Consider the following 14,479-nt stretch of genomic DNA (forward strand, 5'->3'; position numbering starts at 1 on the left):
TAAAAACTTTTGAATATAATTTTTTATTTATAGAAATATTTTAATTAATTAAATTAAATCTCAGTAATTTGATTTTTTTAAATTACCAAAATCTTAATTTCTCGAATTTTTTTTAAATTTTTATACTAGCCTAATTGAAAAATTGAAAATAGAGCATGGTGAATTTCCCCAATTTTTTGCAAGAAATAACTATTTTCCTCTTCTTCAAGCTTTTATCAATGAGGCTATAATTCTGTATACAGCCTAGGCCTTAAATCCAAACAGTCGAATGCTTGAACATTTAAGAACACCAAAATGTTCCAATTATCTTTATAAAGTATAAAAATGATGATTCCATCCTGCTAAGAGAAGGAAGGCTAACCCAGAAACTCGATAAATAAACAGCCATTTCCAATTCATTTCAGAAAAAAAAAAAAAACAGCCATTTCCAATTATTGATAATCACATCAAGAAAATAACATGGACTTGTAAACTGCCCAAGAACAAGAAGCAACAGTATGAGATGGGACTTCAGAAGCAGCACAAGCTAAGGACTGACTGAAATTGAAATAAAAAGAGGCAACATTTTCAGTGAGTGGGAATGCATCCATTTTCTTCTTTTTGGAGCGAGGGAGGTATACACCCATTTGCTATACTATAAGTGACATCCTTGTGGGTATATATGACCCCTTTATCACCATCCACTATCTGTCCGCTCCCTCTTAGAATCCTGCGTGCATATGTAAGATGATAGACATTACAAATCAGAACAGATTCATCTCAAACGATTCATTTTGGAAGAAAGAAACTCAAATGAATGCTTAGGGGAAACGAATATTAATTTCCTTTAGATAATGACCAAGAACCTCATAAAAGAATGGATATGCATATTAGAAAAATTATATAACTAGTTGCTTTGAAAAAGAAATCATGTGATTATGATTTCTCCTGCTGCATGTTCCTTGATATAGATCTATCAATATGAATGAGTTTTCCATGTGATTCCCAGTGATAATGGCAAGAATATTGAAGTCATAACTACACAAATGAACATCAGAAGGATATCTGTACCATCTTGTTGTTAGCAATCCTTCAACTCCGACAGGACCACGGGCATGAATTCTACTTGTACTTATTCCGACCTACTCAGTCATCAATGTGAATCAATTATGAGAACCATGAAGGCCTAATTGATGCCCAAAATAATTGTGAGAACATATTTTACCTCTGCACCCAAACCAAATCGAGCTCCATCACAGAATCTCGTGCTTGCATTATGAAATACTGCAGCACTGAAAACATAAAATTACAAGCAACAGGACTTAGATGTGCCATTTTAAAGAAAGAACATATGGTCCATTAGCACGGAACAAATAATTTTGGATAAAAAGACAGTACAAAGATAGTGTTAAATTTTGCCCTCCAGATAACATGAAGAACATGAAGCATGCGAACAACTAAAGAGGAACATGAGAAACTTTAAGCAGAAGAATCGCAAAGTATACTTGCCTGTCAACTTGACGTAGAAAAACTTCTGCAACTTCATGATCTTCAGCTATGATACAATCAGTATGCGCACTGCAACAAGATTAAGAAAGAATATGAACATCTCCAAGAAAATCTTCTACAAAACCAAAGCTTCATTTATATGCAAAGAATCCAAGAATAAGAAATATGACTAGTTATTTTTTGAAACTTGCCTTCCATGTTGATGTATATGATCAATGGCTGCATATACATCATCAACAATTTCAATAGTGCAAGCCATAGAATTGTACTCATGATGAAATGAATGTGCTTCTGGAAGGTTCAGTTCCTTGCTTGCCCTTGGTCCGCCATACAAATTAACCCCTGAAAAATAAGTAAAGTCGGCTATAGTCAGATTCTCCGAATAACATTAGTACATCATGTAAATTATTCATTCTAGAAGCTCGAGAGTTAAGCCACATCCAAGTTTACAATACATATTAGTGGTGGATAGTAAATAGAGGATATAAAAAAAATAATAAAAGCAAATATTGCCTAGAATCTACTGAATTAGAGTCCCCCATTTTAAGGAAAATAAACCTTTGGTTATCCATTATATACAAAGTAACAGAAATGAGTCTTCCAGAGCAGAAGAGAGTTGTAACTTGCACTGCAACTGCAGCCTAAATATAAAATTCAATCAACTACCTCCTGTAATTGTATAACCATTAAATATATGTCCCAAAATATCATCTAATTCACATCATAAAATTGTAGGTAAGCTTTGCTAACCACTAAAAGATTAACAAAGTATATTGATAACTGGACTGTCATCAAGCTCGCATGTTTTGCCTCTGTTCAAGGCTGTTTTGAACTAAGAAACATACTGACAGAAGAGAAATGGAAGTGAAGGCTCTGAAAATAACACAACCATGAAGGGATGTTGCTCATCCGGGAAAACTCCTTACCTTCAGTGCGAAGATCAAAGGTCAATTCATTAAGACCACCAGCCTGTACCAAATCCTTGTGCACAAGAAGGGTTTCCTATGTATAGCAAGACAATGCCAAGGAAATGTGCAAAGTCATGAACAAGGAAAGAGCATTCAAAAATGTGAATTCAGAAAACACGGTACACAACTATAACCCATGAAAGTCAGCAATAAAAATGAATACAATAAAATACATGGCTACAAAAATCACCATTGCATTGCAGGCGGCTGGATAATCTACTTTTGCATCCAAGATGATGCGCTTAGCCATTTCCATGTTAGCAGACTTATCAACATATACATGACAAATTCCATCTGAGTAGCAAAAGTACAGCTTTACTATGAAATCCATAATATTGCCAGAATTGATCAAGCATCATATTGAATATATAAGATTTCAAAAATAATCCATCTCACCAGCATGACCCAGAACAGGTATCTTAGTTGATGCTTTGATTTGAGAAACAAGTTTATTGCTGCCTCTTGGGATCACAAGATCAATCACATCATCAAGCTGATCATGCATCAAGGAAAAAGGAGGACTTCGTTTTAGTTTCTAAGTATCAAACATCATTATAAAAGTCCACATTTTTTATTTAGTTGGCTGTAGAAGAGTACCCACCTTAAGCAGATCAGGAATTTCCTCTCTTGAGGTCACCAATCCAATAAGCCCTCCACCAACAGTTTCTGAGATGGCTGAAGTGATCACCTGTAAATTTTATGAAGAAAAACAAAATATGAGACATAATTCTGTTTGACTTTCACCAAATAAAATACAATTATATTTTTCCAGAGTTAATCATGTAGTCATGTCATGAAAGCACCAAACCTTGTGCAGAATTTCATTTGACCGCTTGGCCTCCTTTCCTCCTTTTAAAAGGAGCCCATTCCCACTTCGAATTGCCAGGGAAGATATCTATTGAAACCATAAAAAGTTTACAAGCAGCAAAAAACCAATACAGAGAACTGATAGTGCAAACATATACAAACAACAAGTTCTTTTAAGGCAAAAGGTCTCTTTAAACCCTTAACAAATTTTCAATTGTTCACTTATACCTCTAATAAATTTTTTGGTCCATCGAAACCCTAATTAATCATTAATGAACACTTAACCCAAAATGTCTATTCCCATTACACCCTACCGTTACCCATCTTTATTGATCGCTTATTCACCTTTCTCCTGCTGCACAATGCAATTTCATTCTCAATCAAATCTCCATTTCCTCTTCAAATGTCAATCCTCTCTCAAACCATGGTTATTAAGCAATTGGTTCCTCCGCAAATGCCATTTCCATTCTCACTCAAATCTTCCTTTAAAAATCCAATTTCCTCTGCAAATGCCAATATTCTCTTGCAAATGCCAAATCCATCCTCTTCACCAACAACCAGCAATACTCATCCTCAACCTCGATAACCCTCGATATCTCCATCTATGGCAACCATGGTTCTCAAGCCACCATTGCTCCTTACTCCCCCAACGGTGAGTGGATCGCCCCCGCTAATGTTTTTGATACTGTCACAATTTTGGGGCTTATAATTATCATACCTTGAAAAAGAAATTTAAAATTTTTACTTGAGTGGATTGATGATCTTTAATAGTTGCTTGATGAATTTTGTCCTATTAGTGATGCTTTATTTCTTTCATCTTTTCAATCACAATATATTTTATTTTCCTCTATTTCTTTCTCTGCAGTTTCTTTTCTTTCCTTCATAGAAACTGAGAAACAACTTCTTTGCTGAAGAAAGCACTTAATTTTCCAAAAAGCATACCAACTAACCTGTAGAAATTCACAGAAGAGTTTAAGCTAGAAAGTGAAGATGCCATCAGTTTTCTTCAGACTTCAGAGAGAGAGAGAAAGAGATAACGGTCTCTTTATTGCAGGTCACGTGTTTTGCCCCTGCTTAATTTGATTTTCTTTCATTATACTTAAGTGTTAATTGTTAATTAACGATTAGTTAGGAGTTTAAATGAGCAACTGAAAATTTGTCAAAGGTTTAAAGAAACCTTTTGCCTTATTTTAATTTGAAATGAAATGTTCAACACTTCAGAAGAAAGTGGAATATTACTCTTTAATTTGTCAGTATGAAGACTATAAATAAGCTGGTACATGTCTCCAATTTTTTAAGCAACACATTGATAATTCTGTTTATTATTAAATCAACAGCATAATAACAGCCTGCAGACAGATACACATCCACAATATTGCCTGCCTACTCAAACACAAACCCATGCAGCAAGGAACAAAATGAAAAGAATAAACCAAGATGATCTTTAACATGAGTACCAACTATAAGATCTGAATGTGAGAATTTCACTTTATCCTGTCCTCATCCCAACACCAACAATTATCGCATGGTAGTAAAAAAACATAAATTCATTCTCATTGACATATCCTATTAGCTAATGCAAATGATATTCAAAGATGTATTATGTACCTGCACCAGTGCATCAGGTCGAGACTCAAAGATAATCAGAAGAACACCTAAAGGAGATGATGTCTTTTCTAAGAGGAGTCCATCAGCAAGCTGAAAATACAAAATTCAATGAAAACATCATAAATCAATAAGCAATACAATGTGATTCATAACTAATTGCAAAACTTTAAGGCTCCATTTGCTTCAAGGGAAATATTTCCAGAAAAAAAAATTTCCAGCAGTTTCTGATGTTCAAGGATCTTAGGAAAATTGGTTAACGGAAAATATTTTCCTATCAAATAATCAAAAGGAAAATCAAACCATTTTGAGGAAATTACTTTTTTTTTTTCAAGAAAAGGAAGTTATTCTATACATAAATTTATTAGCATCCTTATTTTTTTACAATGCAACCACATAATGGAAAGGAGTTATTTTCTTGGAAAATATTTTCCACATAGAAGTTATTTTCACAAAACAAGAGTAAACAGTATTTCATTTTACAATTTGTACAGAGTCATAAGTTCTTCACTCCAAGACCTAATTTGTGGCACTTCAATTTCCAGAAGTGCCAATTACCATTTATAGATAGAACTCAAACGTCTTTCTCCATTAAAATACCCAAAGCCTGAATGGAGATCCTTAAAAAATCACAAACCAAAAGGATACAAGTGATTACCTCAGTTCTTTTTAAAACATTACCAATGGGATCTTCCATATTTGCAAGCACGCGAATTGAATTTGCAAGACTTTTAATCTGTCATGGTAATATTTTTTTTCAAAACCAAAAAAGGTGAAATAGCGATTGATGAAACAAAGACAAAATAAAAAAAAAGGAGTGCTACGTAAAATATCAACATAACTTGGTAACCAATCAGGACAGAAACCAGAAGTCAATTGTGATAATGAGAAATAAATTAATGAGAATTCAAATAAAGCAAAACTAGATCAAGCAGTGTCTTGCCTTTCCAGGCTTTAAAGCCAGCCGTGATATCAAGGATTTTTCCAATCCAGCCAGCTGTGCAGCAGTAACATCAGCTTCATTTTCAACGTTGATCAGTTGTTCATTAGCTTCTAAGGCATTTGCTATATCCAGTAAAATTTTTCTCCTTTCTTGTGAAGACAATGCCTATAAAGCAAGAATTTACCATTGTTAAGCTGCTGAATGCTAAAAAGTTAAGGAGCAAAAAAGTAAATTTGCAAAGTGGAAAAAGGTTCTATATCTATAACAAGAAAAAACATTGTATATGCCTATATCTATAACAAGAAAAAACACTGTATGTGCCTACATCAGACATCTATTGTTGTTACCTGAAGCCGTCTGGAACTCTCCCTTGCTGCAACTGCCATTGCACGAGCACCAAAGTCTTTAACTGGGGTCCATAAATGCGCATGTTGATGAAAGAGAGTGCCAATGCACTCTCCTTGAAGGACCTTAATTATGTTCTCAGGAGCATACCCACTTCAAAAGGAAAACCAAGAAATCATTGCATATCCAGGGAAATAACAAGCTCAAGCCAGTATCAAGTGTGCAAAACGCTCAAATCAGTTGGATTAAGAAGATAAATCTATAAAATTCCCAGAATAAAACATTAATTTTCAAAAATAAGGAAAAAGATGTCCAAACATCTCTTCCAATCCTTCCTCCCTCCCATTTTTCTATTGGGACATCCACCAAATGTGATTGAGAGCACAATATGTGGTAAAACAACAAGAAGTTAACAAGCCTTAAGAAAAAGAGAGTTGGCTATTTTAAAAACAAAGAAACTTTCAATAACGATGAAGCTTATGTTTCATAGTAATGGCAGGGCATTTCTTTAGTTGTGATCAAATGCTATAATACTTTCAATCCGTTTGAATGTAGGGAAAAATTATGACATCAAACAAAAATCTAAATTCTTTTCCTTGAACCATGTACGAAAATACAGAGTACAAGTATACCTGGTTATAACAACAGGGACACCAGCATAAGCTGCATTGATAGCAGCTTTTACTTTGGCTGTCATGCCCCCTCTTCCCACCCTAGACTTATCACCAAAAGTAATTTCTCCCTGATGTTTTTCCTTAATGTATGTATGAATCAGCTTTGAGCGTGGGTCACTTGGAGGACCACTATAAAGACCCTCTACATCACTCAACAGGATGAGAAGATCAGCTTTTAGCTCTAAAGCTAGCAAAGCCGATAAACTGTCATTATCCCAAAAAATTCCAGAAGAATCCTGCATGAGTTTCCATGATAACCACCATAAATATATACTACATTAGGTCAAGAAATATTGGGTAGGTTGCAAATGACTTAAGGGGTAAGAATCAAGGAAACACAAAAAGATGATAGAGTTTAAAAAATCAAGGAAAGAAATACGTGCTTGCCATTTTGCTGAGCAAATAAAGAATAAACATGCTTGAATAAGTAAGGAGAAACATGAATTAGCCTAGTTCACAAATGAATGTTTATATGTATGAAAGAGAAGGGAAGAAAAAAAGGAACATTTCTTCCCAAAATAACTAATCTCAATCCATTGTAGGCATTAACAACAAGGTGAAGCATTCAAGTTCAGCAAGAGAGAGAGAGAGAGAGAGAGAGAGAGGAGGAGAAGAAGAAAAGTAAGAATTAGAAAAACGATTAGAAGAATCAATTTAAAATAGGTAAGAATATATTACAATTTCCATTTCTAGATTTTCATGGCTAATAACACTCATAGATGATTAGCTCAAAGAAAAAATTACCATTGCTCTAAATATGAGATAAATTAGAAACCTCTGGATCCAATTATAAAATTTCTGAAACTTTAAGAATGTTATATCTGTAGTGAACAATTATCATCTCATGGTGTTTGGCCCAAGTAAGAGTCTTAATTTTCTTAACTTTGATTAATATGATTGAGAATTGCATATTGGAATTGATAATGAAAGTTTTCCGTACACAAGCATATGAACATCGGAAAAGATAGATCCTGAAAAGGGGAAGGATAAGAGGCACTTGAGACTTTAGCAAACAACAAAGTTAACAAAGGATGGTAACATACCTCATATGGAGCTTTCCTAGTACTGACAGCATCATTTTCATTAAATATAGGGATAACCCTCAGAGACAACAGTGATTTCACAGTCTCATCAAGCTGCTTTCTAAACTCTTTATCCCTAAAATCATTGTCAGTCACAAGAAGTTGAGCTGATGTCACATCCAGCTGCACCCAAAACATACAGGATAGGCTTAAAATTAGAAAAAGGAAAAGGGGGATAAGCTGGCGAACAAAATGTTAATTGAAAAGAGTAGACAATTATATATGTAGATGCTCAGGGGAAAAGAATCAACTAGAGAACAAATAATAAAAGCCACCTGACTAAACAATGTATCATAAAGAGCCATCAGACTATTTTGTCCAACAGCTGCGCATGCCTTTCCATCCATTTCAACTTGTGGTTTTTGGAGGTCAGCAAAGCTGCAATGTGTGCGAAATATTTCATGCACAATCCAATTCAAATAGCTTAAAGAAATCATTATTTTCAATCTGTATAAAATGGAACAATGATAGCCCTACCACAGACTAAACAAACTATTATACAAACACCAAGTTCAATGAACCAAAAGAAGGCGAGGAAGAACCTGCTATTGACTAATTTCCGGTATCTGAGCCTCTGGCGACCAATGCCAACAGCACCTGATGACACCAAAATAACTTCATAGCCTTCAGAGTTCATCTCTTTAATCTGCATTTAAAAGAAAAAAGAAGCGATCATTTTTAACATTCCCAAAATAAATTCAGTCTGCATGCACAGGCAAACAACCTATCAGCATTACCTGTTCACAAAGGGCTCCTAGTCTTCCAAGCGCCAATCTCCCATCACTTCTAGTCACAACAGCAGTCCCAACCTTCAATAACCAAATCTAAAATTCAGTAAATATACCCAGAAAAATTCTCATTCCTCCTTATAATTTGCTCAATTACAAAATTTTCATTTCAAATAATATAAAATCAAAGAAAATGGAGATACACACACAAAGAGGGAGAGCGAGCGAGAGAGAGAGACCTTGACAACGATACGCTTAACGTCTTTGACAAAAGCGCGAGACCGATCCAAGCCACCATTCATGGTGGAAACTCAGAGCTTCGTTCTCCTAGAGAGAGAATTTCAGAGAAGGGAAGGGTAAGAGCCGAGTGGACTCGGCTAAGAATACGACAGGACTCGGGAAAGGTAAAAACAAACAGACAGATACGGATTGAAAAGGGCTTCACTGGTGAAGAGGTGAAGAGCTTCTGAACAGAGAGAAGCGATGGATATAGAGAAAGAAAACGACGAAAAACGTGGAGCCGTGTCCCGTCTTCTTGCTTGGCTTCTCAATAGGCGTCCACGTTAGGCTTCTCATTTTTAACCAATAACAGTGGCACTCTGTTAATTTTTTAATCTGTGGGCCTTCCGTCAGCTGCAGCCATGAATAAGGAATCTGTAACCTCTTATTATGATTTCTGCGTCACGCTTGTCACCGAGAGAGATTTGTGGCGGGATGGGGCGCACCTGTGACTCACACCTGTTTGTGAAAATGCCTAAACGGTGTAATTATGCTTCAATTTCAAAGACTAGGTATCTATTTGAATCAAATCAGATACAAGTTCGGTTCAATGCATAGGGATAGTTTTAGATTTTTTTTTTTTTGTCATGAAAAAGATCTGCGTAGCAAATTTTATCACATTGAGTAACAACAATCGATGATGATAATGATAAGACCTTGGCTATACGAATAAAAGTAGGCAAAATTGGTCTGCTTTGATGAATGAGCTTGCTTAGAGACAAAGACAATTTGCTGCTTATATAAATTGGGTCATTTGTATATTTACACAGCCAAGTTCAAGTGTGGAAAAATTGAAGCTGACAGCAGTTTAGATTGGTAACAAAGGGTAATTACAGCAAAACTCGAACTTACTAACCAGCTTTTCTCATCTACTTCCTTTTTTCTGCTAAATGCTATGAGCTAAGTCCATATCCAACACAATCCAACAACTCCATTAGCAACAATAATAATGTATCAGGCTGCCAGAGCAACTCAGACTATTAAGAAAACGTGTCGGGTTCTCATCTCGGGCTTTTTACCGTTTCAAATTGAAAAAAAAAAAACTTTTTTTAAAGATTTTTTATAATAATAAAAATAATAAAATAAAAAATATAATATTATTTTATAAATAAATTAAAACAACTAACATTTATAATAATATTAATATAATTTTTATAATTATATTTATATAAATTTAATATATAATTAATTAAATTATATAATTAATAAAATAAATATAATAAATATAATATTATATTATAAATAATTAATATTAATATAATTTTTATAATTATATTTACATAAATTTAATATATAATTAAATAAATTAAATTAATAATATATAATATAATATTAATTAAATTAAAATTAAAATTTAAAATGTGTGCGGCAACACATTACAATACTTTTTGAAGTGCGGTAATATAATTTTTTTTAATTTATTTTTTTCTACAACACTCTAAGAATGCGTTAGACTCTACCGTACTCTAAGAATGCATTAGATTCTACCGTACTTTTCAAGTGCAGTAGACTCAATTTTCACCTGATTTCAAAAAAAAAATTTTTCGAACCAAGGTTTGAAAATTTTTTTTATTTTTTTCAATTTAAAACAGTAAAAAGCCCTCTCATCTCCCAGAAAAATTACTCAGGCTAATGTTTTGAAGTTGCAGATGCACGTGGTAAGAGTAAGAGCCTTAGGAAAAGAACAAGGCTTTGATGAAGATTGCCAGAGCTAGATTGTTGCAAACACCACAATTGAAAGATTCCCATCAACACAAGGCTTGAGGTTGACAGCAACAAAACATGCCGAGTCAATCCCAACATCGAGTATAATGATTTAGCAGAGTGCCTCCACTGGAATAACCAGCAGAAACTGAAAATATTCCATATGGTACAAATGAGTTTCTTCATTAAAAAAGTAAAAAAAAAAAAAAGGCAGAAGAAACAAATCAAAGGAACACTACAGTTGTGGCATGCACTTATAGAGCTCAGAATAAAAAGGAAGAGTGAATAGCCCCATATACAACAAAACAGAACAAGGCTAGCATTTGTTCTGAGATATGGAAGCAAGAAGTAAAATGCCAATGGTACCACAATGGCATATCTATAGATAGCGCATGCTGCTATATTTACATATCCAACGTCAAAGCTCCAAGATGCAAAGCTCTCAGTGTGTTTTAGCATGAGGTAGGTGCTGCAATTGCTGGGAGAGGCCAGCACAAAGACCAATGTAGTGGAAACCAGATAAACCCTTGTCTAACACATGGAAAAAAAAATTATTATGAATTAGCATACTGAATACTGATGAGAAATATGTCTACGCATGCTTTACCCCAATTTACTGTTGAATCCAAAGTCTCGTGATTTTTTATTTATTCATCCATGGCATAGCACTAGTGACTTGTAAAAGGGGGAAGGGAAATAAAAGAAGGGGGTGCTTTAGGAAAAGAGATAAACAACACAATTTCATGTTAAACTTCTTTTTCAAGCTTTTAAGTTATTAGAAAACTAGGAAGCAACTAACTTCTATGCTGACAGTATTCATGCGCATAATCTTTGATGTCACACTTGCAAATCCTCTTCCTCAAGAATATACACAATTACACATTCCTCATCCCACCTCCCCCTCATATTAAAGATATAAGAAAAAAAGATTCTCTAATACTTTTGGCAAGCAGAAGAGGGAAAATGGCAAACTCATATTTCAGGGTTTTGCATCAATCTTTCTGTTTATGACAATGTCTGTATCCACATTGAAATTTTTTGTGTATGAGATACATTGAATAACCATTTTCAATTGTTTGGTGGTTGTTGCCCAAATCCTTCTGCAGGGGCAAGAAGAGATGTTAAATTGCCTCCAGTAGTTCCATTTTTGGTGAGAGCAATCTGCCATATGTAATAAGAAATCAACATTTTGCATCCTCTCACTAGCTAGCAAAGAACTTGAATAAAGAATCTTCAAATTCAATGAAACATAAAAAATTCTAAATGAAACTATGAACTAGACAATGCTGATAATTCAAAGAGAGCAAGTTTCATATCTATCTTGTATCCTCAAAATTGCCTTTCATTGAAAACCAAGAACCTAACTATGCCAATCTACAAAACCATTATGACAAAACCCCAACTTTTGCATTAGGCTATTAGTTTTCATGCTTCAATGCAAAACAATTGCCCTGTTCATATGTTAGCTAAAAGAATTACTAAAGAAGCCAACAAGAAAATCTATAATGCAAAGGATGTGATGTGTGCATATCATGTAAGGATTCTGCAGATAATTTAATGCAAATCCTCGTTTGCATGTTGTTCGAGAACCTACTTAGTACTTGCGTAAACATAATGAAAGTTAAGAACAATACACAGTCCCAGCTACCTCATGCTAGAAATATTATTTTGGAAATAAAATTTCAAATATATATTACTGATCTGCAAAATGATGTGCAGAAAGTAAATAAGGTGAACTAGTGGATAAAGCAATCCCACATTTGTGGGCTCAGCAGCCATCCCCTGCTTTGCAGAGAGGTTGTTTTTGTGGCTCGAACTCTTGACCTTAGGTCACAAATAAAGTAACTTCTAAGCATGAATTAATAATCTACAATAACACATCCAAACAAACATTTTTATCAAACAAGCAAAAGCTCGTACCTTCATATGCGGTGGTATTTTTTCCTTCGCTGACCACAACCTATAAAGCAAGAAGGGAAAAAGGGAAAAATCACATTATTACCAAAAAAACCCAATTACCCCAATATATTTTGTATAAACGAGATTCATACACTTCACTTAAATCAAGAGAAATAAAAATGAAGTTATCAATTCAGAATAGCTCATATTTAACTCTTTAACCCGCAAAATTCCAAAATTAAGCATGCATTTGTCCTTGCATTACCATTGACTTCAACACATTTAAACTTTCGTTTCAAAAGCCAAAAAATATTGAATTCTCTAAACAAAATCATAAGCTTACCAATCCAGATAATGCAATTGATTAGGATCAAGTTCACTTCAAAATTAAACCCACAATGCCAAACAAACAACAATTAATAATAGAAAAAAGAATAACAGTAGCAACATTGAAACAAGAAGAATAATCCTAAGCAATGCTAAATAGATAAAAGTACATACACATAATAGAGAGAGAGAGAGAGATTCGTGCGGAGGTTGCTGTAAGACTCCTCCATAGATGTAGTCAGAGATCCAGCACAGAGAACAGGGAGAAGGCAACTCTTTATTTACTTTTTTTTTTTTTTGGATTTTAGATAGCCATTGCGGATTAAACGTAATATAAAATTGAGAGAAATTAATAATCTTGAGATTAGATTCCAAAACTTGGATTGGATTGGAAAATGGAGCCCTTTCATGGTTTTGAAGGAAACTGAAACCCGAAGACGAAAGAGAACTGACCGACGAACGAGGGACCAGCGTACGAGCTCAACTTTGGGAAAGGACGAATGCATGCGCCATTAAAAACGTCACGTACTTTTGCCGTTTTGCAGGTCCCCACCGGATCTCGGGCAGTCCACGTGTTAAGGATAAAATTTGTCTTCTTTGGGCCCAAACTGGACAACGAATTTTATGGCCCGTTCAACACTTGCTGAGAGTATGGTCCCATCAGGACATGTTTAGTTAAAATAAAATTTGTTTAAAATTTTACAATTTTGTTTATTTTTACTTTATATTCTCAAAATCATTATATGTAATAATTTCTAGTGCCAATTAGCTTTTGTAAAATGGTGATAATTCAACTTGGGGATTTTTTAAAATACTTTATTAGGGATTTTGAGTATTAAAGTAATCAAGTCTGATTCCCCAGTGACTTCAAAATGAATTCAAGCCAAGTTATTGGATGAAGCTCGAATCAAGTTCATTTATTATATTAATTGAATATTTAATTAAATGAGAATAATACTTTTGTTTCCACTAAACTCAAGTATAAAGTTAATTTGAAAATGTTTTACATTATTAAAGAGATAAATATGCCCATAGACAGTACTTGGAATTATATTTATAAGATTTTAGTTCATTTTTAGCCTATGTTTGTTTTATAAAAAAATATGTTTTTTTATAAAAATTAATTAATAAAAATATTTATATAATTAAAGAAAAAATTAAATTATTTTTTAAAAATATTTACAATAGAAAATAATTTAAACAAAAAATATTTTCCACAAATAAATGAGTTATTTTTCCTTTTTTTAAGATATGATAAAATTATCATTATGCTCTGTTTAGAAAATAAAAATACCAGTAGTAATAATAATGAAGTAATGCATTCTCAGACTTAATTTGATAGTAAGTATATTCGAATAAATCTGAGAGATCTAAAAAAAATAATGAAATAATAAATGGATATGAAAGTTATAGCAATAATGGCTTAGCGATCTATGGTAATTTGTAGACACTTACACTTTCTTTGGATAAAATAAAGGAGAGAAACAAACTTTATTTTCCTTCCTCATGTTTGGATACATAGAAAATAAAAGAGGGTGAAAAGGAAAATAAAAATATTTTATTTTATTTGAAAAGAGGTGAATGAATAGAAATTATATGAAAATACTAAATTGTCTTTTTATATAAATTA

General features: G+C 33.5%; 2 protein-coding genes across 4 annotated transcripts; both read right to left on the reverse strand.

Moving 5' to 3' along the window:
* Window positions 1–351: 351 nt before the first annotated feature.
* LOC110619320 (delta-1-pyrroline-5-carboxylate synthase) lies at window positions 352–9,365 on the reverse strand. Its single transcript, XM_021762678.2, has 20 exons — window positions 8,880–9,365; window positions 8,650–8,721; window positions 8,455–8,558; window positions 8,188–8,290; window positions 7,874–8,035; window positions 6,789–7,066; window positions 6,159–6,309; window positions 5,812–5,976; window positions 5,527–5,604; window positions 4,872–4,961; window positions 3,265–3,351; window positions 3,058–3,144; window positions 2,853–2,949; window positions 2,647–2,750; window positions 2,415–2,490; window positions 1,680–1,830; window positions 1,489–1,557; window positions 1,205–1,271; window positions 1,051–1,121; window positions 352–709 (listed from the first exon to the last, which is right to left on the reverse strand). The coding sequence occupies exons 1-20, from the start codon at window positions 8,940–8,942 to the stop codon at window positions 568–570; spliced, it is 2,217 nt and encodes a 738-aa protein (XP_021618370.1). The 5' UTR covers window positions 8,943–9,365; the 3' UTR covers window positions 352–567.
* Window positions 9,366–10,436: 1,071 nt separating this feature from the next.
* LOC110619733 lies at window positions 10,437–13,383 on the reverse strand. 3 transcript variants are annotated; one of them, XR_006351305.1, is made up of 4 exons: window positions 13,024–13,351; window positions 12,544–12,583; window positions 11,687–11,784; window positions 10,463–11,154 (listed from the first exon to the last, which is right to left on the reverse strand). XR_006351305.1 is itself a non-coding variant. In XM_043958595.1 (3 exons), exons 1-3 carry the CDS (start codon window positions 13,077–13,079, stop codon window positions 10,549–10,551), a joined length of 702 nt encoding a protein of 233 aa, XP_043814530.1. In that variant the 5' UTR covers window positions 13,080–13,383; the 3' UTR covers window positions 10,437–10,548. The 3 variants fall into 3 exon arrangements, 1 of the variants encoding a protein (XP_043814530.1); XR_006351304.1 differs by having other exon boundaries at window positions 10,478–11,154; window positions 11,423–11,784; window positions 13,024–13,363; XM_043958595.1 differs by lacking the exon at window positions 11,687–11,784 and having other exon boundaries at window positions 10,437–11,154; window positions 13,024–13,383.
* Between the last annotated feature and the right edge of the window lie 1,096 nt (window positions 13,384–14,479).

The sequence above is a fragment of the Manihot esculenta genome, chromosome 7 (assembly GCF_001659605.2).
Source record: "Manihot esculenta cultivar AM560-2 chromosome 7, M.esculenta_v8, whole genome shotgun sequence".
Lineage (NCBI taxonomy): Eukaryota > Viridiplantae > Streptophyta > Magnoliopsida > Malpighiales > Euphorbiaceae > Manihot > Manihot esculenta.

Bases quoted from the DNA above. Each gene is read 5' to 3' on its own strand.
- LOC110619320 (XM_021762678.2), bottom strand. From the start codon at position 8,942: ATGAATGGTGGCTTGGATCGGTCTCGCGCTTTTGTCAAAGACGTTAAG. The intron at 1,122-1,204 runs GTAAAATATGTT...ATGACTGAGTAG, and splicing joins GATTTGGTTTGGGTGCAGAG to GTCGGAATAAGTACAAGTAG. The intron at 710-1,050 runs GTACAGATATCC...ATATGCACGCAG, and splicing joins GGATTGCTAACAACAAGATG to GATTCTAAGAGGGAGCGGAC.
- LOC110619733 (XM_043958595.1), bottom strand. From the start codon at position 13,079: ATGGAGGAGTCTTACAGCAACCTCCGCACGAATCTCTCTCTCTCTCTC. The intron at 12,584-13,023 runs GTATGTACTTTT...CTTGCTTTATAG, and splicing joins TCTCTCTCTCTCTATTATGT to GTTGTGGTCAGCGAAGGAAA. The intron at 11,155-12,543 runs GTACGAGCTTTT...TCCATGTGTTAG, and splicing joins AAATACCACCGCATATGAAG to ACAAGGGTTTATCTGGTTTC.